Genomic DNA, 26,370 nt, shown 5'->3' on the forward strand with positions numbered 1-26,370 from the left:
CAACATGGCGAGAGGACACACACTTCTCACCACGCTCTAATCAAAAGAATCCCAGCAGTGCGCTTCACCCGACTTTACAAACAAGTAAGGTGTGACGTTAGGCCATGGGCTCAGCAGGCGGTGTGTTCTCCCTCCTGCTGCATTTCCATCCTCGGTCTAAGGATGGAGCCTCGGTGCCAAGGTGCAGCCCACCACAGATAATGGAGAAGTCTAATAATGGACAGCTAGGATCGATACAACAGCGCTTTACTGATGGCTCGAAGGGGAGTCATGTGGAGCTGCTAACCTCTGCACCGTCTTACAAAGACGATCCCCCTCGCCACTGGAGCCTTTATTGAGCCGCTTGCTTGTGCTGATCCTCTGATCGATGGAGAAAAGAAGGCGACAGACAAACATAATGGCCAAAGTAACCACTCTCCTTCATCCCGAGGCATTCATCAAATTTTTATAAGGAAGACAGCAGAGGCTCGCTCAGGGCAAACTGTCGGCTCGGTTGTCTCTGTGCCTCCCGGCTTGCAATTAGCGGCACGCAGATCGGTCGAAGGGATGAATTAATTTACAGTTCGGAAGAGTGCCAGCAATTAACTGCCTTGTAATGTCCTCGAGCTGTTCCCGAGAAAAACGTCCAAGTCAATATAATTTAACAGGACAGCCATGCTACGACACATATAGAAAAGTTCATTCTACATGTTAAGATGCATCAGGGCAATTACTGCTGCCCAACTGTAACGCGAGTGATGGGCTGATCACCAGGTTCACTTCGAGCTAAACCAGTGATTCTGACAATGTTAAAGGTTTGGATTAATATTTAACAAAATAATTTTCTAAGCAGTTATAAAAAAAAATAGGTCAATGGAGCTTAGCAAAACCTGTTCAAGTGGTAAAAGCACAAAAGCTTGTAAATATTCATTGTGGGTCAAATGTGGCTCAGCCCCAGTGTTGTGGTTAAGGTCAGGCTTTAGTTGAGCCTGGTGCATGACAGGTTGCAGGGTCAAGTAGAGCCATGCTCTTTACTCCAGCACGCAGACTGACAAGCGCCGTCATCCCTGTGCGAATAGGACTCAGCCTGGCTCCGTCACATCCCATAGTATAGCCTTGGAGGAACCCAACTGGGACTTTGATTTCTCAGGTTTCAGAATAAGCATTCTATGCAAATGATTTTTCTTGACATACAGCACACGCCTCGCTCTGAGTACAAACTGCTGACAGGCGACGACCACAAAAATTCCAATATCCTCTGCCGAAGCAGACCCTTGTTAGCAGTAAGTAAAAGGGAGAGGGAGGAGAAGGAGCTGCTGACAGACCACAGCGTTAGTGGCAGGCTTCCAATGTGCTGTTTGCTTATTCTGTCTGACTTCTTGATCCGGCAGATTTTCAGGAGTGATAGGTCAAAGAAAGACAACACATTCTCAAACGGCCGGGCTACTCACATTGAATTTGATGATGTCGTATATCAAATAGCGGGGGACTGGTTGACCGTTCACCTTGTCGATGATCATCTCCTGCAGAGATAAAGGCAAGAATGGCATCAAGGGAGGGAGGGAGGCACACAGTTACTGAGATAGAGACATGCGATTGAGTGAGATGTTCAAAATATATACAAGGAAAAGTCCTGAATCTGGGCAGTCTTGACGTCATGGCATGTGGAAAATGGTTCCTCTTTGAAAGTTGTTATGCAGGAGGGAAATATAACAGTGGGACACAAGGGGGTGAGTGCTCTCAAGGGGATCTGTGTTCAGAGAGAGAGTCGCCTGCAGCAATGGGAAGAATAGCAAGGAATTGGGGAGGTGGGCGTGTGTGTGTGTGTGTGTGTGTGTGTGTGTGTGTGGTGGGGTCTGGAGGAGAGGGACATGAAGCAGAAATAGCACTGCGCATCCATTATGTAAGACTCGCAAGTTGAGAGTCAGGTGCAGCAGTGGTGCAGGACACCCAGCAGAGATATGATTAGTTTTCAAAGAAGTGTTACACAACCATGGGATGTGGTGGCAGCAGAGATGAGAGAGCAAACGTCGCCACTGCCGAAGTACTTTGAGCGAAAGTTGGGTTGCAACTCCGATGCTTTACCTGGTATAAATTTGAGGGTGAAGCTCTACATTTAGAGAACTATATTTGTGCCATTTCTCCTAATAAAATATTCAGACTCCTCTACTGCTGTGCCTGACAGGTAAAAGGGTGGCAGGTAAGACACGTCAAGGATCAGCTATTACACAAGACTAAAAAATCGAGCTCATGGCTGGACCATGCATGGTCAGCAACAGCGTCGGGATATTAAATGTTCACCTGCAATTCTCTGTAGTCGTCCCAGTAGTATTTGTTCTTCAAGTGTACAGAAGTAGCAAATGACATGACACAGTTAAGCTACATTTGAGTGGAAAAATGTTCGAAATTTCCACTCATTTCTTAAAATGTTACTGGGCTCCACGCTGACTTTTTCCACTCGGAGCAAAGGTGCTCCCTACTGCCAATTTCAGATGCATTACTTAAATTAACATGCAATGCAGGGAGAGGAGAGGGAGGGGGGAGAGAGAGTGAGAGAGTGCATGTAGTATTGACATCAATGCAAAAACATGCTCATCACTATGGATGAGTCCTCCTCGTTCTGCACGCCTCGGCGCCATCCCTCACCTAAACCAAACAGTGTATTTCCAGTAAGTGAGGACACTTGTGACACAGACAAATGTGCTACATGTGTGAAAGGGCAACTCTGGACAGTGTCTGGACCTGATTCTGTGGATAATGATCTGAGTTCCGATGAGACAACTTAATTCTAATTATAATTCTCTTAACTGTAACTCCTTTAACTCCCCCTGCTCTGTCATTTGTTTCCATTTGTGGGATGTCTCTCATTTTTCTATGACTCATTCTGTATTGACTGTTTCGTCAGTTATTCGCCGTGCTTTAACTATGCGCTCTGCAGAGTCATCATGCATCCATCTTGACCAAATGAACAAATGTAATGGAATCATGACTGGTCTTGCATGAAAATTGTGATTGATTTACTCACATGCATGTTATTCAAGACTAAAAGATTGGCTTTATCTAAATTCCAGAGAATCTGCTTTGCTTGTCAGGCCACGAGCTTATAGTAAATATTGCAACATGGCTGTCTATATTGCCAGAACAACTGATTAATGTACCATTTTCACTTCATTTCCATCACAATGTGGATTCTGACAGGATTTTCACTCGGCTGGGCCTGTGTGGACATTATTGTTAAGCCACTGCTGTTCCATCTGTGCTGAATGCTGGTAAGCTCCTTCCCCAGTGAGTTGTCACAGTGATCTTTAACTTTTCACAACACATGCACACTGCATCAATTGGACTTTGTCTACGCAGTGTATGTCCACAAACTACTGAATTTTTTAAAACTGCATCAAGCATAATATTACTGCTCTGCTTTCAAAATAGCCTGATGAAAAGATATGGTGATTACTTTTTGTCTAAATTTATGAAAAAAGCCCACACAAATATTGCTCTGTACTACATGTCTTACATCTATCTCATCTGTTTTTGATTCCCAAAGGATCATAACCAGCTCAGGAAGAACACGCACAGAAAGGCACTACTCTGACCAGGAGTCGAACCCACAACCTTCTTGCTGTGAGGCTGCAGTGCGAACCCCACCACGCTCAGTGGAACCAGTAGGCTGCTGTGCATGCCCATCAGTCTTAAATGCATCATCTGTAACGTTATCACCTAGAGCAAATTTACAATAAAGTAGATACAATTTATGAGCTTAATACCCTTGATTTAATTTCAAGACCATTGAAGACTTTTTAAGGAGCCGTGGTAACCTTGCTGGCAGGAATTTGAAGAACTGCAGCTAATGGCACTTCTGCATTGGCTTCACCCGCTGTGGTGGGCACCATTTTCGGTTTTCTTACGATTAACCACCATCAATCAAAAATATCACTTAAAATGCACATCCCTATTGGCTGTCATGATTATATTTCATATTTGGTAAGACAAAGGAGTAAAGATCAATGGCAGACTGGTAAAGAGGACAAAGGAGGGTGGAGGGGAGGCATGCACTGCACTTTAGGAGGGGTGCATAGAAGACATGATGTCATTCCACGGGCTTGCCATCATTATGCATCTGGTGTACTGAACCGTTTCACAGACAGCAGCGGATGAATACATTAATGGGACCAAAGGAAAGCGCCGGGAATTCAATTTACATTGCGCATTCATATCATATTGGAAGTCAAGTTGATGTAAAGCTCATTAAAAACTGTACTACAAAACAGCATGTAAAGACAAAGACCAGTGCCTTTGGGCTAAAGATGAAACATATCAGACAACACAGCTGGGCTTCTACAGGGCTCACGGTAAACAGCCAAACACAGCCTCTCTGAACCGAGAGCCAGAAGCATCAACAGATGAATAAACGCGTCAAAACAAACCTCGTAGCAATTTAAACACACATCCGCACCGCTCCTTCAAAGGAACACTAATACGCTGCAATTAGATGTCCTGTCTGGGTGAGGAAACTAAATTTGCCGCGTCAATCAGCAACTGTTAAGCCAAGAGGAAGCTCAAACCTATTTTACATAAAATTACTGGGGAAAAAAAAGGGAGCAAAACAAAAACAATCGCAGGGACCTTATCTGTTATCTCCAGTGCTGGAATACCAAAGACTGGCAGACCTTCTTAATCAGATCTCAGCTGACAAAAAGAACATGCAGCAATTTCCTTGCCTATGTTTTCAGTTAGGAAGTGTGATAATGACTTGTGCATGTGCACCTGCCACTGGAGAGAGAGCTGAGACCTTTGTGACCTAAGCGGCACACATGCCAATAAAAGACTGAGTCTTGTATTACAGGATGAGGATAAGTCAGCGGCCCCCGCCACCCCGGGGAGTTCACTGCTGAGCGTTACAACACAACTCTGTGTGGAACAGAAAGGCAACGGTGACAGAAAAAGCGTAAAACATTTCATTAGCTGTTTCTCCAGGACACGGATGATGATTTTCCTGTCAGATGTCTTTGACAGGCTCTACCATCAGACTGAAACATGTTGTTCTCTCACCTAAGGTTTGGCAACTGATGTCAATTAACTGCAAGACTGCACAGCAGGGGCAGGATGGGAACGTTACAAGGCATGAGATGGAGGGGGACATTCAATTCCAGCCAAGAGAGAAACCTTATGGATTTTCAGGAGGCAACGAGAGACGCTGGCATGGCACAATAAATCGCAGTCCAAAAGAAAGACAAGTATTAGGAAAAACAATGACTTACCCCATCCAATAGAGTATTTGATAAGTGGACACGTGGATCCTTTCGGAAAGGAAACTCTAGGTTTGCTATGTGGAAGATGGAGTTGTCTCTGTCGATCATGAAGACTTCATTTTTTCCGTTGATCAACATCATGTACCTGCAGGAGGAGAGGATGAACCATTATGCTACTGTAATGACAAGAAAGGTGGTTGTGTTTGCGCTGGTCACCATGTTAGAGAGACACCCGATGGACCGCTACGAGCTAGCTTTACCGCTAGTGAGCTAGTCTGTGAGCTCGTTTAGAGACGAAATACATTTTTAGGGGCCGTTAAATGTGGTTTACACAATGTGGTTGACTAGAAGTTATGTTCACATGCTTAAATATTCATATGAGTATGACGTAACGCTTGCTACAAGCCTTTCGTCTGTTTCTCTTGCTGTTGTTCCATTTGAAAACTGCACTGACTTGATTCCAATTCCAATTTGTCAAAAGTAAATAAAAACGAAAGAGCAAAGAAACACAGAGGGTTGATTAACAAGATTTACTGTGTATTTACAGGCTGCTACAGCTACTGAAAAGTACCCTACTGACACATTTCGGCTGTCGTATCACCCTCGTCTTGCAGCTCACAGCGGTCTGTCGAGAGTCTCCCCATGACAGGACCGGAATGTACAAACACTGCACAAGAGGTTTCACACACGACATAAGTCAGAAAATTACTTCAATGTGCAGAATTTCTCCATTTCCATCAGTATCATGAATTCCGACTATCCTTGTGACACTCTAAACATTGCTCTACTGTTGCTCTGCTTTATTTTCATTCCTCAAGACAAACATTGCTGCCCATAATTTTCCTTAATTAGTTTATTTGGGGGACTTAATATGGTAATCACACTTTAAAACTGAACTGCTGTGAGCAACAAACAACACTTGAGAATTGGGTTCCATCAGCGCAACAAAACAACAAAGACTGTGCGCATCTCGAAAGTGCAAACTGATTGTGTTCACTTCAAATAAACAAAAGCTGAAGGTGTAAGAGCTTTTATCATGTCTGAGAAAAGAGGAAAGATCAGCAAACAGACAGCGGCTACTTACGACTTATTACCGAAGCAGCCACTTTGCCTTTTATCTAGCTGTGCTTTATGGGAATTATCATTGTAAACAGAAAGCCTTTTAGGACAGTGTGGCTGTTTGGCAAAAACATGCCCATCACAACCAACAACTTTTACTTTCATAACTACAACAGGTGGATTTTTTATATAAAAGACAAATAAGGTTCACAAAAACAAACTCAGTTTTTTTACATCTGTGTGAATGAAGTGTTTGTTATGCTGAAGTGCAAACAATTTCTCTTTTCCATCACCGCTGTCCCAGGGTGCCCTGCAACACAAACAGCCCCTACTTGTATGAGATTACTCTATCTTCAAAATGCATACATCACCAGTGGCGAGGCCATTTGTTTGCATGAGCACAAAGCTCAACTAATCCACGGCCAGCCTTTTCAGGTGAGATAAAGGCTAACATGACGAATCATTTGCAGTCTTCCACCAATTCAGCTTCTGATGAAACAATGTACTGAAAGGACTCTGCAGCAATCAAGAGCAACTTACAAAACCCTTTTGATTGAACCAATGTAATCAGTATGTACCACCTTAAGTCGTATTTAAATCTTCCCTTTCTTTTCAGATGCTCATTCCTGGGGTCATATCTTGCTCATATTATAGGATTAGACTGTGTTACACTATTATACTGTCTATCTTACTCTGTATATTTCCCTGTTTTGGCTTCAGTAAAATTAAGTAGAGCCAATAGAGGAACTCCAGACAGGATATTGCTGGAAAATTACTTTTTCATCCATGAGTGCATTCAACTGGGAGATTCAAAAACTTGAGAGCAGTGACTGTTAGGCTGTTAAAATAGCTGTTAAAATAGGCCATGTTACCAGCATGGGTCACGATATGAGCATTTAGCTGGTATTAATTTGACTCCACTCTTCCTCTACGTTATTCTCACAGGTGGGCAAGGTCACTGGAGGGTGAAGCACAGATATTAAGACACTTACACTCCACTTTTTAGACGATTATCAGCCTTATACCTTCATCTCTGCTCAGAAATACGACAGTGTGTGTGTGTGTGTTCTCGACACTGTGCACTGTGCAGTAATGTATTAACAGATCTCATCATGAGCCGATCTGTTATAATATAAACACCCCATCTGGACAGGAGCCATCCAAATCACCAGAAACCGAATTACAATTTCATCGCTCCTCTGACGGGAGCTAATCAATTTAGAAAGATTGCACTAATATGTGGCACATGATGTAATATTTCAGTCTGATAGGGCCAAATGAAACTCTTGTAGATGAAGTATTTGTCTGAGGTCAGTTTGTTTGTTAGTTCTTACATCAGTCTTAGAAAGCATGTCGTTATATAAATGTGGGCCAGATGATTTCAAATTAAACAAACAGGGACCAAATGAAACCTCCATGTCATCAATTCACTTGTAATTTTACATCGCAGAATATACAGGCGTGGTGACAAAATACAACAGTCCTGAATAATATCCAGAGAAGCGCGAGTGCAAGCAAAGCGCTCATACCAAATGTTTACTGTTTGATCAACGGACTGGGCTGATCACTGAGCTGGCAGACAGTGTAGGCAATTTCAAATAAGGCACTGCAAACAGACGAAATCCTTGATCCTCCCTTCTGTTGGTTCCCGAAGACGAGAAAAGAACAGAGAAAAGATGGGCCACGCCCAAAAGCACAGGCACCATTGTTGCCTTTGTGTTATCCTCCAGTATATTCTTCAACTGTTACAACAATAAGCGTTCGCTGCTGAAAGAGCTTCATCCAACTATTTTGTTAACACTGCAACTTAAGGGGATGCGCACATTTTTCTGTTAATCTAAAAATTACAAGGGTTTTCAAAGCACATTATTTCCATATAGATGTATTTGGATGTGATGACTGTCAGCATGTGCTTCTGTGATATTAGCATAATCCCAGAAGTGCAGGCCAATTAACACACAGCAGCAGCATTTCTTACACTGGGGTCGAGTCTCTTCACTGACAGTATGGACCAGGGGAACAATTACAGCCACCAAAGGCTGTTCCAACGTACCTACGGGCATGTGAGTGCTGTTTCAAGACAGGCCTGAAAAAGTGTGACTCTGTCCTTTAAACACACTCGCAGGCTTCCGGCTTGTGAGTGGTAACAGAGACTAAGACATTACAGCTAAAGCAGCAACAACATAATGAACAACATAATGACAGTAAGCAAAACTTCCCATTAACATTTTCTAGAGCCCAAAGTGACGATCTTCTTTTGAACAGTCCAAAGATATTTGGTTAACGGTGATATAAAACCTAGAAAAGCAGCTAATCCTCACATTTGAGAAACTGAACCCATCAAATGTTTGGCATTTTTCTTCAGAAATGACTTTTGACTTTTAATTAATTAAGTCCTTTGAGGCAAGGTGTTGTGAGAAAGAGCTCCATAAAACTGTTCATCTCTTGACTGTTAAAAAAAACAAAAAAAAAAACAGAATTAAAGGCTATTCACAAATGTAAATTTTCTGCAATCTAGTGGCTTCATTACACACCTCTTATGAACCCAATTACACTTTGCAGGCTGCCTGCTGCTCTTTAACACAAAATACCAAGTGGGGAATAAAGCAGGATGAACTGATGTCCTAATGAGCAACTACAGTCCTGCTACGTTTCCAAAGGTTAAGCATCCTAATCAATGCCGCTGAATACGGAGGCTAATTATCTTTTAAGCCGTGAAAATGGACAGAAAACGGACAAACTCTGAGATAACACAGGCTGAAGGGAAGCGCGAAGATGACAGAGATGGATTTGAGATTAACGACTTCCCCACAGACGAAGGAATGGATTCCTCATACCTGCTGTGACTCTACACCATTATCACAAAGGGATTACATGTAATAAATATGCTATCAATACCAGATGGTTCAAAGTGGGAAGCTTGACAAGCTGCCAAGAATGAGTGTGTGCAGAATAACACACCGGCTGACAAAAGTCAGCACTGAAAGCAGAACTGTGCCTTTTTATTATCAATTAATCTGCTTAATATCTTTGTTCTATAAAATGTAAAAACACATTGCCCTGAAGTGTCAAACTGACATCTTCAAATTGGTTGTTTTGTCCAGCTATCAGTAATTCTCAAAGTTATTCAGTTCACAGTAATATAATGAAAATCCTCACGATGGAGAAGCTGAGACCAGAGGATTAGTCCTGTATTACCACTGGCCATGGCGGAGTGTACAGCAGCTGGCAGAACAGAAAACCGGCAGAGGTTTGTGTGTTTGGTGAGCAGAGTCGAAGGTGAGCAGGTACGATGGAGGTGCAGGCGAGTGGTGGAGGGGTGGGTGCAGACAGAGGCAGGGACTGTTTAGATCCACGCTTACTAAATGAAGGCTAAGGGACAGAGTTACGCCAAAGCCGAGGTGAGTTTTTATGGGTTTAATCAGTCAGGAGAGGAACCTTGAAGTTTCTGTGCAAAGAGATTCATGCTTTTAAACCGCAAATATGAAGCCAGACACAAGATGAAGTGCGTTTCTTGAGGGGGTCTTTTTCACTCGGAGGCGCAGTATGGTGTAACATTACTGTTGAGGTCTGAACGAATGACTGCTTTCAGCGGCTCAGCTGACAGCGCAATCTTTCAAAATGGCAGCGAATACGGAGTTACTGCTGCTGAAGTTGGGAGGAGATGAGAAGAGAAGGAAGCCATCAGCTTCACAAATAGCTCCTGTTTTTGAGAAATGCTCTGTTTTTTTGTACCTCAAGGAATGAAAGCGTAGGTAGGTGGCACTCCCTTAACAGTGAGCTGGTGTTCATTTCAGGAAGGGCTTTTGTTTCGGGGAGGGGGGAGGGGACATACTCAAATGCTTCTCAAGCAGGCGGGCCAAGGAAAGAGCTAATCACAACCCTCAATGCACTCTTCAGTATGACAGGAGGCTGGGAGAGAGCTCAGAGCGATGATGTTGACCCCCCCCGTCCCCCCTCCAGTCATGACAGGAGAGAGCAACAAAAAAACATTAGCCTTAGGATACAAGTCAGTCATCCAGAAGTCTTGTGGAAACTGCAAGGAAAAAATCAGAAATGTGGGAGGGGAAGCAAAGAACGGTGAGTGGGCCGGATATGGCTGCACTTATGTTTTCGGGGTGGGAGCGGACACAATGAAAAGCGTTACAAAGACGTAACAGGAAAAGCCTGGATGGCTCAGTTTAGGCAAATGACGATTCCCACAGTTAGGGAGCTCCTCTTGCGCAAGGGGATACGTTTTATCTTCGAAAAGAATGAGCGTCGGAGAAGATCAAACAGACAGGCAACGCGTCACAACAGAGAAGATCTGTCAACCAGAGAGGACACAACAGGTCGGCGCTGAGCAGAAGTGGTTCCCCCGCTGTCTAATTGGCCAGTTAGCCATGGCTAACGCTGTCAAGTATGTTCAGAAGAAAGCAGGGGGAGACCATTAGTGCTGTGTAACTCCCAGTGGTCCTCTCCTTCATCAGCTTCACCATCTTCACCCCCTCCCCTCACTGTCTCTCTCTGAAGTTATGGTACCAGCAGACACCGGATTCTCTTTTTATGGCCCGTCGGAAAACATTCAATCCAGCGTGCTCCTTTATTCACATGAGTGTGCGTCCCTCCCCGCCCGCTCTCTCCTTTCCGCTCCTGTCGTCTGATGAGCGCCGAGACCCTCAGTTTTTAGCGTCGTCCCTGAGGCCATTCCCCCGAGCACTTTATCCCTAATGAGGCTCAGGCGGCCATTGTGTGGGCTTTGCCATTCTAGTCTTGCGGCCTGACTGAGAGCAACTGAGATCAGATCAGATCCAGCAGCTTTGCACATCATTAGCGGTGCGTCAATGGGAAGGACTTAAACCCAGAAAGGCCATGTTGATTTCTCATTTGGATGATAGAGTCAAATCAGACATATCCATCTCCCAGTGTTGAGGAGTACACGCTGCGCATGGTGCATACTATATTCCTCTGATTGATGTGGTGCTGCTCTAACATTTTTTGAAAAGGTTAAACGCGTTAAGTAATCTGCTAAACTACGGAGGACATTTGTTCATGAAGAAAATGATCTGAGTTCACATTTGATAGACTTAAACTAGAAAGCTGCTCTGGCTGGGTTCTTTGGTAGTGCCATCTTTGTTTCAGCAAAGACAAATCACAATGGGGATCTCGCCCTGTTTACCCAAAGGCAACTCTAGTGTTAGCCCTGCCCTGCATGAGAAACAGCCACGAATGCTTCCCATTGTGAAACTAAGCAGTTAGGGTTTGATCCTTCACGTTGTTTTCTCCCGTAAAACCGAAGAACACCATTTGAAAACACTTAAGATAAAGCACAAACCTCACATTTGTACCGCTGTTTTGGCAAATACACTCGTGCTTTACTTCTCTGGCTCCGATAAGGAGCTGCTTCCCCAGGTTTTACAATAAAGAGATAAGAAACGCAGAGAAGTACAAACTGTCTCCTGAACAGCAGTTAATACGTGCTCGACAAAGCTCCACCAACCCACATTATAACTTTTGCAACACACATTGCAGTGGTTTCTTTGATAGAAAGCATCACTGAGCAGGTGTGATGGTAAACATTAATGTGCTGAAGGCAGTTTACCAATTCCCTGTGACACAATTTCTACCTTTGTGAGCTGAAATCTGTCCCGTGTTCATTCAGAGCCACTGATGCACAAAGTCGCAATAAGCAGCCTTAAGTTTTAGTAACGTTATTAACAGAAGGGGTTATAGAAGGCAGGGGTTTGCTGCTGTCTGGTGCACATACACCTGACTAAGCAGGGTTCTAGACAATATAGATTAGCTCAATTAGCAAAGAAAGCAGCTATGTTAACTCAAAAGATCTAACCTGGCACATCAAAGAAAGCACTGGATTATTGATCCCTCGTGTTAAAGGAGCGACTCAAGTTGTAGTTGGGGATGGAAGAAGAGCATTAAGAAAGCCAAAGTCTTTCTCAGGTCCAACTTCTCTAATAAAGTCAGAGTTGAACAGCAATGTTTGTTTAACGTCCTGAGGGCATAATTGGCCCCTCTCCCTCCTCCTCGTCCTCTCCGGGGCACAAACCAATCTAGCCCTGACAGACGGCTCTACAGCAAGACGATTAAAAACCCACTTCGGCCGACGTTTCCCCTCTTGGCAAATTCACTGATTTTGCTGTCCTTTCCAAAGCCCATTAGAAGCCACTTCTTCCTGGGAGATAGTGGGCAGTGACAGTCTTCTCACTGTATGACTGCTCTGTGCATCACGGAGGGCTGCATAATATTCTTAGGTTAGAGGGGCTGGGTCAGTACTTTGTCACCGTATTGTCTGGTATTGTGCTATTGAGCAAGGCAGTTTAAATGTCAGAATGCTGCTGCTTTGCCTGGTGGTCAGAAGACAAGGCTGCAGTTGTGCAGGGGAACCATTCAAGTGGGACTGAGAGCAAGTCTGCTGGAGAGTTCACCGTCGTTGAAAATGATTCGATCACCTGCAGAATATTTCCTGCAGAAACTACGCTTTTGTAGGGAATAAAAAGGGAAATTGCTCATTTTAAAAGTAAAAATGACTTGAATTAGAATGGGAAACTTTCTTATCTTCACCCAGTAACAAAAAAAAAAGCCAGAGGGATTAATATATGTAATGCTTAAATGAGAACCTCTGGCAACAGGCAAAGCGAAAAATCTTTACAGACCACCTTGAGGAGACAAATTTCCCATTAAAAACACATTCCAGGTCTTAAAAATGCCACTGGCTGGAATGTAGAACATTTATTAAGAAATTCTCTGCACACTCGATGCAGTGCATGACGAGAATGACAAAGTGAGATCACATTGCGCCGCTGCGATCAGCAAATCTCGCTGAAATTATAGGAAAGCTCAAGACTCATTCATTTGATTCTGGTGCAAGTCCTTGCCATATTACAGCTATTTTTTCAGACTTTTTCATCAGTAGAGAGACTTTATGATCAATACAGCCCGCGAAATGGTGATTAAAAGCGGATTCAATCTCCTATTATAGTGTTTGCTTATATCCACTGATCCCAGAAGAGCTCACGCCCTTCTGGTGTTTGTTGTCCATCAATCTGAGATACTGTGCAGACTTAATGAAGACACACACCAGTGGAATTTCAATCATGGGGGGAAAAAAAAAATCAGATGGATTTTTTTTTCTGTACCAAACAGTCTCTCATTATCACTTCTTTTGTGCAAATTCAGTTTTACACAAAAGCCAAACTTGAAAGAAAGACGTGGTTATTTTGCTGGATAAATTAAAGAAGCATAATGGTTCAGGCGAGACGTGCTTGTAAGAAGAAGAAGAAGAAGAAGAAGCTGTGATCCATTACTCACTTCGGGAGAATAAAGCAATATCAGATCAACAGCAGGGAGGAATAGACTGTCCCTCACAGATAGAACAAAGACTGTTTGCTTTCAACATGTGCCGATAAGATTTCCTCATCTAGGAGCACAACTTTGTCACGTGCAGACCAGAGTGAGGCTACAACTGTGCGACATATATACCAAACAGCAACGTGTCCATCCTGTCTGTGAAGTTCTACAACCTTAGTCAGACATATTGTAGAGCCTGTGTGTTAATTTTCCAAGAAAAAACTATAGGAACTAAACAACGCTGCTGTCAGCTTGAAGCAGAAAGAAGGCAGACGGAAACACCGACAGGGGACTGGCACCATACTGACAAAACACACAGACAATCATCAAAGTTTAGCATCTCAAATCAAACCTTTCGCCATGTAAACACACTGAAGTTGAGGTAGTGAGGTTGTTTACACACGGCAGGAAATGAATAGCAACTGCAAAGTTTCTGTCGCTGGGTGTCGACAAACCTCATGACCCCGCAGATGTTTTATGAGGAGACATATTTCTTCACAATATGAAAGTTTTTCCAAGGAAGTGAATGGCAAGAAGGGCTGCATGTGTTACAGCAGCACTAACATCATGTTTGATAATAACAAATATAAAGCTTCATGTTTTCAGAAGCCTCTTAGCTTCCTGTAAGACACACACACACAGAAAGGGTCAAATTAAACTTAGGATAAATGAATTAGTCTCTCTCAATTAGACTCAAGCACAGTATGTTCTGGAGAGACTAAATTGCTCTGGTGGGTGGGCCTGTTTGTGTCACAGATGGAGCCAGAGCTCACATCAAAGACACAACAAGACATCGTCGCCTACCTGAACTCCAAAATCTATGTAACACCAATATTATCTTAGAAAAACTCTGTTTTTCTACATTAGTCAACAAATTCAACTAAAAACCCAAACCATGAACGTGTTAGTCCGCCTCTCGAAACTTTCTGCCTCCGCTGCTCTGTCTGCAGCGACCAGCACCAAGCCCACTCGTTCCTACGTAAAGCTTAAAAAACAGCTAACAAAAATACAGTTCCTGCACTTGTAGGTGTTGGATCTGATCAGTCGGCCTTAAATCATGTGTTCTGAATATTTGCTAATAGGGCTTGTTTTTGTTTGTTTGTTTGTTTGTTTGTGCTGTCTTCTTTCTTCTTCTTGTAAAAGACAAGAAAGAGATGTTTTAAGAGATACTGCACATGTTTGGGACTATTTCCAGCAGCGGATTAATTTTTAGAGCTCTGCAGAGTGTCGTCAGCTACAGGACAGTGGACTGGCTCAAAGTCAAGTGCGATGCCTCACGTTTGTCATGATGGCTCACTGATGTGTTTTTAACTGTTTTTGGAAAGGCTGGAAGTCTATGGCACTGATGAATATGTTCTATCAGGCTCTGGCTGCACTGGCAATGGTTCAAGTTTATGCGATTTTTCTTATAAAGCTCCAAATCACAAACTTATCTCAGTGGGCTTTCCAATCTGTACAACACACAACACCCCTGATACTTGGTTTTAGGATAAATTCATTACAGTAAGAAAAATATGAAATACCGCCAAACTTATCCCTTCAGGCACAACCTGACCAGATGGCTGATGCGGTCAGTCTGTATCAACGGACCCTCCGTGTACAAATCTTCTGCATAAAAACTAATGATTATCAAACTCACCGCAACTATTGGAAAGTGTTACTTTCATGTGCTTCTTGTTTTGAAATTAGCTGCTTTGTTAAATTCTGGAACGTTGTTGTTTTGTCAGGTGTTTCTGATGCATTAGTGGAGTCGAGCAGACAAGGTGGCGTTCATCACCGCGCACATACTTTCTTTTAGTGGACTGGCTTGTTTTGATCAGCAGAAGTAAGATTTTATACCTTATGCCGATAAGGTACGTCTCTTGTGTTTTCAATAGTAACTTCAGCTTTGTGTTGACCTCCTTTAATGTTCAAAGTATATCATATTCTCAACATAGCACCCTAACCCTACCCTGCAGCTGAGTGATGACTCATAGCTAGCATACGATGTGTGTGTGTCTCTCTCTCTCTCTTGGTTTCTCATGACTGAGGAGAGATTGTTCAGGTGGCCGGAGGGAAAACAGGGCAAAGGACAAGAGCTCGAGGCAGCAGAGGCAGAGCACACACTAAGCAGACTTAAGAGTAAAATTTTCTAACGACACCTTCAAGCATTCGCAGACGCGGCGGCTGACGGCACACATCTGCAGCATCTTGGTCGAGCGCCAAATCTGTACTCTGGTCTCGCTCTTACAGGAAATTAAAGCACCAATATGTAAAATTCTGAAATTGACTGCAGTCATTAAATATTCACCAGCACATTTGCACCAGCGAGAGACACAGTGCTTCATAGCAGGCTACTGGAATACTAAAATATCTTTTAATACCCTCAGACTTCAGCTTTTGGCAAGAGAGCCGTAAAACAAGAGCAAACAACAAACTCACCCCAAAATGTGACAGGTAAGAAACAGTGCTACGCTCTTATCCTGCTCAAGTGAAGCCATTGTACAGTTCCACACCCCACATCTCCACGCTGCTATGAAATGACTCAGGTTGATTAGCTGTATGAAGGTACAGTAATTAAACCCAATGAGACACAGACGTCGTCTAAGTATTGCACTCAGTCTTCACTAACAAGCCAGAAAGGTTAATTAACGCCTCAGATACACAGAAATCTGACGGACACGGCCTCACTGTAGAGGTATCGAGTCTCAAAAGGAGCCTAATGAATGGGGGAAAGGGTGCTGTCTGTATTGACGTAACCGAACGAGGAGTCAATTATTGTAAAGAAAAGCCATGAACGATGGACCCACCGTGTGCCGTCGGCCTTCCAGCTGACCTTGTATGGATTCTGTTCCAGGAAACGAAGGTTTTGCCTGTCCATGGACACAGGCTGAGCACCAGGGAAACCAGACCTGCAACAACAATGAACACACACACATCTCACATTTGTCTTTCCAGCTGACACTGAATCACTCAACTCTCACCATTCTGACCTCCAGCACTAATCTCTAGAGTGCAAGCCTAACCTACGATCAATGACCAGAACCTCTTAAGATCGATGCTCCAAAAACACCTGTTTGAACATTCCACAGGTAAACAGGCTCATTGGTAACAGGTGACAGTATCATGATTGGATATGAAAGGAGCATCCTGGAAAGGCTCAGTCGTTCATAAGCGAGGATGGAGCGAGGTTCACCACTTTGTGAACACATGATTGCATGAAGGAGATTAATACATGAGCTCAGGAACACTTCGTATAACTGCTGTTGACAATTGTACCAACTTACTTTCTATGTTGATGCTTCATTTTTAGGTCGACTCCTGTGTTTGTTTGTTTTTCTTAACTGTTAAACATATATCTTATTAATACAGAATTAATATTTTATAGCACCTCTACAGATGAGTATCGCTTGGTTACTGTATCTTTCTTTCACTCATTAAAAAGACCAGATGGCTTCATTCGAAGTGTCAACAAAACAATATTTAAACACCGAAAGGTATAACAAAAAAAATCCAACAACTTTAAGATTCAGCACATAGTGGAAAGAGCAGCGTGGAGTGTTACAACAAGCAGCAGTAGAGCTACAGCTGCACGTCTCTCCAGGAAAGAAAAATCTATTCCTGACTCTGCCAGCTGTCTGAAAGTGTCAAGATCTTAAAAAAAAAAAAAGGAAAAGGAAAAAGAAGGTGATTTACAACAAATGAGTCACTCCCAGCACAGTACAGTACACCCACATACAGTATGTGAACAGACACACACAGTTTCCCAGAGGGGTATGGAGGAGGGTGAAGGGAGCGTCTTACTTGTCCCACTCAGTCATCTCCTGACACTTTCTTTGGATCTCTCCTAGTTTGGGCTGCGTGGTGACCTGCGTGACGCCTTTCACCGTGATGCCTTCAAGAAAAACTGCACCCTGGGAGGAAAAAACGGAAGGAAAACAGAAGGTTGAACTTGGATTGAATTTAAAGAGACATCCTCCCACACATGCAAGAAGGGAAAAAAAAAAAAAAAAACATTTTAAATACCACTGTTTCTTACCAAACAGCTGCTTCTCTGCTTTGTGAATCACTGTGTGCGGAGACAACAGGTAGAAATATTAATAAATCCAGTTTGTCCTTCTGACCTCTCCGCTTTTAAAAGCATTCCCACCTCAGTCATTTTATCAATCCACCTCATAAACCGAGTTCCTCTGCTTCAGGGAACTAGACTCTGCCGAAGCCTCTCTCCTCACCCCCTCATGACCTTCATCTAACACTGATGATGTTTGTAGCATTCCCTTATATAATTCCTTCTTATTCACCTTAGCTCCTAATCTCACTTATTTCTCTTTCATAATGACCCTTTTACCCTCATTCTGCCCAAATGAGTCTTGCTAAGCGTTATAATATGATAATATATGCCAATTAGAACAGAGACAGATGTGGTATGATAACACGTGTCACCCCAAGAACCAGCAGTGCATGTGTTTTGTGTCTGAACGGCCGCACTGCGAAGAGAAAGCCCCGTCACGGCTCACATGAATCTCATCCTCACTTTTCAACCGTGTGCATAAGACCGCTTAACTCTGCTCATCAGCACACTTTAATACCAAATTAAACCTTGTTCATCGGGCCAGGTGACAACAATGCCAATGTCCACATAACTCAGCAGCAGGATTTTTGAATCTGGAGAGCCTTGCTGAAGATAGGGCTGGGCAATATAACAGCCTTAATGAAGACATTTTCTGATACTGATGGATATAATGTTGGCAATTGTATCCAAAAATCACATAAAATAATCTGATCCTCAAAGCAATGAACTGCTATGCTTCACACGAGGCCAAACTCCTCATGAGTAACAGTGTTTCAGGCGTTTTCAGTCCTGCACGAGTCTGACTGAACAGACACGCTCCGGTTTTAATCAATCCAGCTGTCTACACGGGCCACATACTTTGACACTTTAAATCTATTTTCTTTCATTTTACACACAGCACTAGAGACTGTGTTGGGCTCTGAGTGCTGCCAAAATGCAGGTGACCTACAACTCGAACACCATCCTGTGTGGACACCGTGCAAGTCAAAAACTTCCATTCCTTCTCAAATGTGAGGAACTGTTGCTTTTCTGTGTCACATATGGCAGCAAATTGAACATATCTGGGTTTTGGACCATTGTTGTGAAAAAAAAAAACATCTGAATGCATCAAATTGGGCTCTGAGAGATGAAATGATGAAATTATTCAGACATATTACAGCACAAAAGCCCACAGAGACAGAGATCAGATCCCTTTGACTCCAAATACACCTAACCCTGCCAGATGGGGGAAACTTTCCCATCACAAACTGTAGCCACATAGCCTCAGAAGCAAATCACTGATTCATCTTAGCATGTTCAAGAAAAACCAAAGCAGTTTCTAGATATCACATCCAAACTGAAGTGTTTCATCTGAGCAGATTTCAGGACTCTGAGGACAGCCTACAGCCAAAACGTCACAATGATAAATTCATTACACGTGAAGCTCCACAGGCATTGTTTGCTTTGATGGTGTGCCAACTTTTTCCCACTTCTGAACAGACTTTAGGACGTTTCTCTTCATGGCAACTGAAAGCAGCCGGAGTCTGAAGCAGGCCACTCAACCAAGAGACAGGTTTCCTTAATGAAAGTGAAGTAATGCCGCCTGAAGGAGCTGCTGCTGCGCTCGCTTCTTCCTCCAGACCTGTCTGCTGTATAACTCAACTATTTGATTTGCTTTGATTCAGGTTTTCAGTGAGCTCTTTGCAAATAAAGGCAAGGAAATATTCACTGTTTATATTTGGATGTAATTTGTACGAAATCTGTTTTGATTTACTTTATACTGTTCAAACATTGCTTTTGTCTTTCCACCGCCTCTGACTGACTGATTCAAATGGTAAACTATTCAGAATTAGTCCGCCTGAGAGGATCAGCTCAATGTAAACGGAAGAAAACCTGATTATATGCAACTGGAGATGACTCAACACTTTTAATTTCGCCCAACTGCACTGATGACAGCTTTACATAAAGACAGAGGAGGCGGCTTTTATCTAATCAAAATTACGCCTTTGCCAGCAGCTGATTTCTGCAAATTTAAACATCAAATTTACTGGATTATTATACTGTAAATAACAGAAGAGGCTCATCACTTAGAGGAGCAGCCTCCCTGCGGACCCTTGATCACCCTGCGTGAGCTCCATGTCGTGCGGAGAGGGACCAACGGATTTTCCACTTAACAGTCCATTTCCTGGAGCTCCCCGGAAGTCTCACCAGTTTTAGCTTCTCCTTCTTTCGTTTGCCTGGCGCTGACCCAGAGGAGCTGGGGCCCGACTCCTGGCCAACAGCGTTGCCGTCATCGTCCACCTCCCCGTCGTCGTCTTCGAAGCACCACTCAGGGAGCGCGGGGGCAGGGGGCGCGTCCTCCTCATCGCCATAGCGACGGAAAAGCTCTTTGAGGTAGTCTCCCTTGTAGATCCCCGGGGCCCGGGCCTTGCCGAAAGCAGCCACAGCTGCCTCGACGCTGATAAGAGACAGCAAACACAGACGGGCAAAGCCTTAGTTTTTTTGGTAAGTATAGATTTTAGGTTTTTATGTTCTACCTTTGCTGTATTTCTCATGCCGTCTGTTTATCGTAACGAGAGCTGCAACGATTTGCTGCTTAATCAAACAACAATTCATCAGCAATTATTTATTATTTGATCACTTCTGTGTCTCAAACGAGGGACTTTTTCCACGTTTACATGATGGTCAACTGAATTGGGGCTGCAGCTAAGGATAATATTCAGTCTCGATTAATTGTTGTTTAGTGGCAAACTATGTGCATGGTGTAAAAAAAAAGGTTGGGGACCCCTGGTTTAGCCTATAAAACAGTGAAATCGCTAGAAATCGCCATCACAGTTTCAAAGGTGAAGTCAACAAATGTCATCACACGAACGCACGCTGCTGGAGGCCAAATCGAGTAGTGACAACAAACAAACCACTCAGTTAAATACTAAAATCATGCCCAGCGTGTACCTTTCGCTCTGAATCGTCTACCCAGCCTGCCAGTTCCTACTCACTGCTGTGGGTGTGTGCTTCGTGCTACTGTGTTAGCCGCTGAACGAAAGTGTGTCGGCTCAGGCGGTGTGTGCCGGAGTGCCGCACATCACTGTCATCGCTAACCGTATCCAACTACCTCACGTCTCACTCACATGTAAGAAAACGCCTCACATCACCATAACGAATGCAAACGACAAACGTGGCTGTTCTCAGTACTCACAGGTGTCAGGCCAGTATGTTAGCATTGGAGCATTCTCAGCCATTCTTGTGCGACTAGCTCGCTACGGCTTTAGCAATACGTCTGCCTAACCTTCTCGAAGACTCCGGTCACGTGCAATGAGTGCACAGGGGCTGGCAGGTATGCAGGTAGACTGGCAGGTTGCATTTCATGCGGGCAGAATGAAATGACTGGAAGGGTTTATTACAGGTCTGCAACACCCATAGATACTTATTTTAGCTCAGAGCGTTTTATTTTTTGATTTAATCACTGTAACAAAAATGCTTCTAAAACACATTCCCTGCTCAAGCTTTAAGATCAAAAATAAACAGCAGATTATTCAATAACAAAAAAAAATATATATATCTTTAGCTGTAGCCCAAATCATAACTCACTTGATGTCTAGAGCGGGTATGATAGTAAACTTAACTTGTGACACGTGAAACTGTACGAGGGCAGCACATGCTCTCAGATATTCATTACACAGGAAACAGTGGGCGGTGGGAGGGTTTTATCTGCCTTCATGTCCATATCTTCCAGGGATTCTGCGTTTTCAGACTGCTGCTCCACCTCTGACTAAAGGCACATCCTCAACGCCCACCCCCATGCCAGCTGTTGTAAATTATTTAAGACCTCTGTCGTGAGGAGTCAAGCTCAACAGCTAAAAACAGACTGACAGGGGTGGGAGACTTGAAACCAGAGTAATGATGCAGGTCACTCGGGCTGTATGGTTTGTGCTGTCATGCACGACAGTAGTGAAGATTGTGTGTGAGTGTGTGGGAGGGGGGGGCTTACCTCCAGTCCATCTTCTCCACCAGGTACGCACATATCAGAAAGCCTGTCCGGTTGAAGCCATGCGTGCAGTGAACACCTTCAGGAGAGAAACAAGAGGCAGTACAGAGTCGATCCCACAATTTATGTCTATATCTAATATTAGGTATTTATTAGGCATTGAACTTGGGAGTGTAATAGTAAAATATACAGAAAGTCATAACATCACGCTATGTTTTCTCCTATTTATGCGCCACGCCTTCACACTATCAATCTGATGTTGCTTAATGCAAGTGAGGCATCGTTACTTCAACAGCCCTGTGGTTTAGCACAATCGTGTCCAATGTGTCCCCCTCTCACATCAACAGCGTCAGTCCTCTTTGACAGAGGCTGAGTTCATGTTTGGAAGCAGGGGCATCACAGGCAGATTCCCCCTCTCCTCACACCAGGGTCCTGCCTTTATACCCACACTAAAAGTTAGCCGATGCGCGCACAGAAGAGACCCAGAGATCGATGAGACATTCAGAGTGGATGAAAAGGGCACGGGATGAAAAGCAGAGAAAAACCATACTCGTTATTTTGAAGTGAATTGGACTCGTCTGTTGGAGCACAAACTGAATTCCTGAGGAGGACGACTCCCCTGAGGGCATAAAAAAGCCCCCTGAAGATTTTCAGTCATATTTGTTCACCATTTCAAGAGCATGTTCTGTGAAAGGAAAAACATTCCCATAATTCTCTAACAAAGTGATATTGTCACAAACAGGCATCCTCCGACAGGTGCACAGCGGGGTTCACACCACACAAAATAAAACCAGCATCCTCTCACATCTCCCCTGCAATGGAAGTTTGCCCGGCAACGCAGAGGCTAATGAAGATGATATGAGCCGACGTCAGCGGACGGGGATCACATTTACCAGCCCAACTGTCTAATTTGGACATGTGTGCCGCAGAGACAACAAAACCTAATCACCAGCTGGCTAAAGACAGGACTTTGCTGAGATGACATTCACACATTCTGCTCTGATGTTGGAGCGATTTGATTTACAAGCCCGGCAGCCGCACAGAGGTAAGAACAGACCTGGACGAGATTAAAAGATGCTGGAGTGAGGTATGAGAGAGCACCCTGCTGCCACCAGTGTGAAAGTGCAACTTCAAAATTCACGCGTCCTTCATGAGATCCCCTCCCTCCGCCGCCCCGCTGCTTTTAGGCACAATGTCACAGCAGAATACTATTCCGAACTTTTTTTTTCTTTTTAAACACTGAAAAGAAAATGAAAACAAGCTGCTTCAAAACAGGACAAATGAGAGAAGAAGATGCGGTTCCACCGGACCACCCCTCAGCCCCTGGATTAGGCAGAATTTGAATTACTTGAGAACCGAGATCTCGAGACACCTCATACCTCATTTTTATACATAACGCAAATTTAATACAAGCACAATTATCTAAAACATACCAATTTCAATTACAGCCATGCTGGATTTCTGATACGGATATCAACATTTGAGAGTTTATGAAAAAAATCTATATTTTCTAAACCGTCTCAAACCTAGCCTGGCATTTCTATCCAACAATTTCATGGAGCTGGTAGCACTGTCACTTTCAGCCATGCTTGTTGTTGCTGTGCCTAAAGGTATGAAGTCATTATATCAAGAAGTCAGAATACTGGCATTGTCACTATATGATTTTTTCAAATCATAGTAAAAGCTATACAGATATTATCGTGGACGATACGATATGGCCAGGCTCGACCAATACATCTGCAATAAGCTGATATCGGCTGATAGGTCAAATCTGAATGCGCTGCTCAGCTGTGCTGGCAACTATTTACACATGCATGAAGACTGTCAACATTGAGCTACCAGCACAGCATAATCTATTAACTTCACGTGAATGAAATCCAAAATAAAGCAATAACATTTTTAAGCACATGCTGATCGCTGACGATAAGCCGAGTGATGTCAAGTGCATCCCTAACGGCAGTCTTTCCAGTAAGTTAAATATCCAACATAATTGAAACAACAGTGCTAAAAAACAGCCCACATACAGAAAACTACACAACTCCAAACCTTTTAAACCAACTTTGTTTTGCCAGAGTTCAGGCCTGGTGTCTACTGGTGTCCTTTCACCTACACAGTGTTCAGTGGGAGAGGAGTGTTGTTTCTCATGTGCAACTCCCACACTTAGAAGTCCAACATAATGACTTGCACAGCACTGTTTTTGTTTTGGTTTTTAAGGAGGCTGCACTGAGAGCCATGCACATCAGGTAGTGCATTTCCAATCTTTTCCAGTGACACATGAGCAAAGCTCCAGCTGCCACATAAAGCTACTCTGTGACCATCAGCAGGAGACTGGTTGTGCTGGCAAACTGTCTGATGTTTGAGAGTATAACTATATGAGTAAAAACATGCCTACTGGAGGGAAAAATTGAGTGAACATTTTTAAATAAAACATGTAACCTCATGGCCATTTGCATATTTTTTAGAGTAAGGCTGTCCTCTGCTGGACACATGAGGCAAAGCTACTAATGGGACAGCACAGTCATGCACTTTTTGGCCCAACATTTCAATAAACTAATAGAATAATGGAAATTCATGGTCACTTCACCAACTTTTTCCATAGTTTCAAGTTCAAAAATGAGCTTTTACCCTCAAAACAAATGTAGTATTAATTACATCACTGTTAATAAATGTGTTGCAGGCAGGAAAAAGATTTTACTAAAATCATGATCAATCACGATCTATGACTCTTCTGCTATTACCGATCTGTTCTGTGTCAGAAACAGAAAAAGAAATTTAGCTGCCAGAAATTAAAATAAACTATTATAAGGACCCAATATTATAAAATAATATGTATGTAAGTAAATATGCAAGCTATTTACAGGAATGTCCTCTCACAAGACAGTTTAACATTAGTCTTTACTACAAAAAGAGAGCTAATGTAATGTTTTCAGAAGTAAAGCAGAGGTGCTCCGGGTGCTTGTGCTTAAGATTCAAGGTTTTTGAGGTGTTACTCTGGCATTAAGATTCATATTGAGTGGGATGAATGGAAGATTGAGTCTCTAAGGAGCAAAGCTGTGGGGCGGCAAACCATCAGGACAAAATCTAAATGAATTATGAGGCATGAGTGAGGCAAAGCTGCTCCATCAGTCTGAGTAAATTATATATAAAGCAGACTCATTCATAGCGCCAGCTGCTTTTACACTCCCTGAAGTTCTACTTTCATTTATCTTCATATTCTACTGTGAGCTGAGGTGATACACAGTACCTCATGGTATTTAGTGCAAAACAGAAGAGACGGGTAGAGGGGCTTCCCTCGTTCCATTAAACGGCACGCAATCCTTTTCTTTCACTGAACAACACTGATTTCTGTTCAAAACTGAATATTACTAAATCTTAACTAGTAAATCTACAGTTAATTAAAGATTGAAGGTAACTGAAACTGATCATTATTTAAAGTCCCAGTCACATAAGCAAAAGTGAAAAAGAAAAAACTGCAGTCAAAGCACTTAAAGAGGTGCAAATACAGCACCAACATAAAATAGTGCTTTGACGGGTACTGTTTCCCTTCTGTGCTTTACATTCAACAACACAACACACAGGACATGTGATGCCAATAGTTTCGATCCTATTGTTCCATGTCTCTGTAAAGTCCAGATGACCCAAGCCTTCCATATCAAAACCACAGCCCACAGTTATATAAACATTTCTGAGTATTAAATCTCTTAAAGGAGATGTTCTTATGTAAATGCAGACAAAGATGGGAACTAAAATGACAAAAATACCAATGATCATCACTAATTGATCTGATGGCACTGTTGAGCTATGGTGTCCTTACCTATCAATTCTGTGGGATTCTTCTCCATGAAGTGTTCACAGAGCCTGATGAACATTGCAGTTGTGTCTTTTGAAGGGCATTCCCCATGGCTGAAACACACAGCATGACATCAGCCTTATTACATGACCGCTGAATGCACTACAACTTACAATTAGTTTAACTCATGGCAAACTCATACCCTTTACACTGAAGCTTCACATATTTTATGCCGTCTTTTTCGATGTCGTTGCGGTCATAGAAGCGAGTAGTATTCGTCAAATCCACAAGCAAACCCATTTTCACCTGAGGAAAGACAAAAAGAAAGAACAACGACATGGAGTGATGTGGGTTTTATCAAGTTCAAAATGCTAAAACAGCAGTTTAGTCTTCTAAGAGTTACTTACCTGCAGACTTTTTAAAAAGTTGGACAGCATGCTTGGATGAAACCTGTACTCTGCTGCAACTTGGTCATCATATCTGGGACCCAACATTGTTTTCATCGGCAGGAATTTACCTATGAGGGAAAACAAGTAAAGAATCAGTGTTCCTCAATATAACAGGGAGCATAGAAAGCTGATGAATTGATTAGTTGGCTCATTCAAAGCTTAATTTTTCTCTACATGATGACTTTATCCTTAATTTAATTACTGAATTCACAAAACCCAACCTCATACCCTGTAAAATTTTGTCAACAACTGTCACCATTATCACACTTTATTAAACTAAATCAGATGGCATCAAAAATTTATAGGAAACACTTGACAAATCTGTTGGTTTCATGGATTTAAAAAAAAAAACAGGGCGTTTGCAGAATAAGTACAAATGAAGGAGGAAGTGAGTACAGGTTTTGAAGTACGAAACAGCACATAAATGGTACTTGTGGTATCTAAGTAGGTTAATATACAATTAAAGTCTGGACCCAGTCCTGTGC

General features: G+C 42.9%; 1 protein-coding gene across 1 annotated transcript in view; it reads right to left on the minus strand.

The window, feature by feature from the left end:
- rngtt (RNA guanylyltransferase and 5'-phosphatase) overlaps positions 1-26,370 on the minus strand; it is a 79,786-nt gene that overhangs the window by 52,088 nt on the left and 1,328 nt on the right. The window contains exons 2-10 of the mRNA XM_076756638.1: positions 25,844-25,953; positions 25,639-25,742; positions 25,461-25,549; positions 21,650-21,725; positions 19,870-20,119; positions 17,415-17,524; positions 16,421-16,522; positions 5,238-5,373; positions 1,431-1,502 (exon numbers count right to left, since the gene is read on the minus strand). Coding sequence (XP_076612753.1) covers positions 1,431-1,502; positions 5,238-5,373; positions 16,421-16,522; positions 17,415-17,524; positions 19,870-20,119; positions 21,650-21,725; positions 25,461-25,549; positions 25,639-25,742; positions 25,844-25,953 — 1,049 coding nt within the window. The remainder of the gene's footprint in view (positions 1-1,430; positions 1,503-5,237; positions 5,374-16,420; positions 16,523-17,414; positions 17,525-19,869; positions 20,120-21,649; positions 21,726-25,460; positions 25,550-25,638; positions 25,743-25,843; positions 25,954-26,370) is intronic.

The sequence above is a fragment of the Chaetodon auriga genome, chromosome 18 (assembly GCF_051107435.1).
Source record: "Chaetodon auriga isolate fChaAug3 chromosome 18, fChaAug3.hap1, whole genome shotgun sequence".
In the NCBI taxonomy this organism is placed as follows: domain Eukaryota; kingdom Metazoa; phylum Chordata; class Actinopteri; order Chaetodontiformes; family Chaetodontidae; genus Chaetodon; species Chaetodon auriga.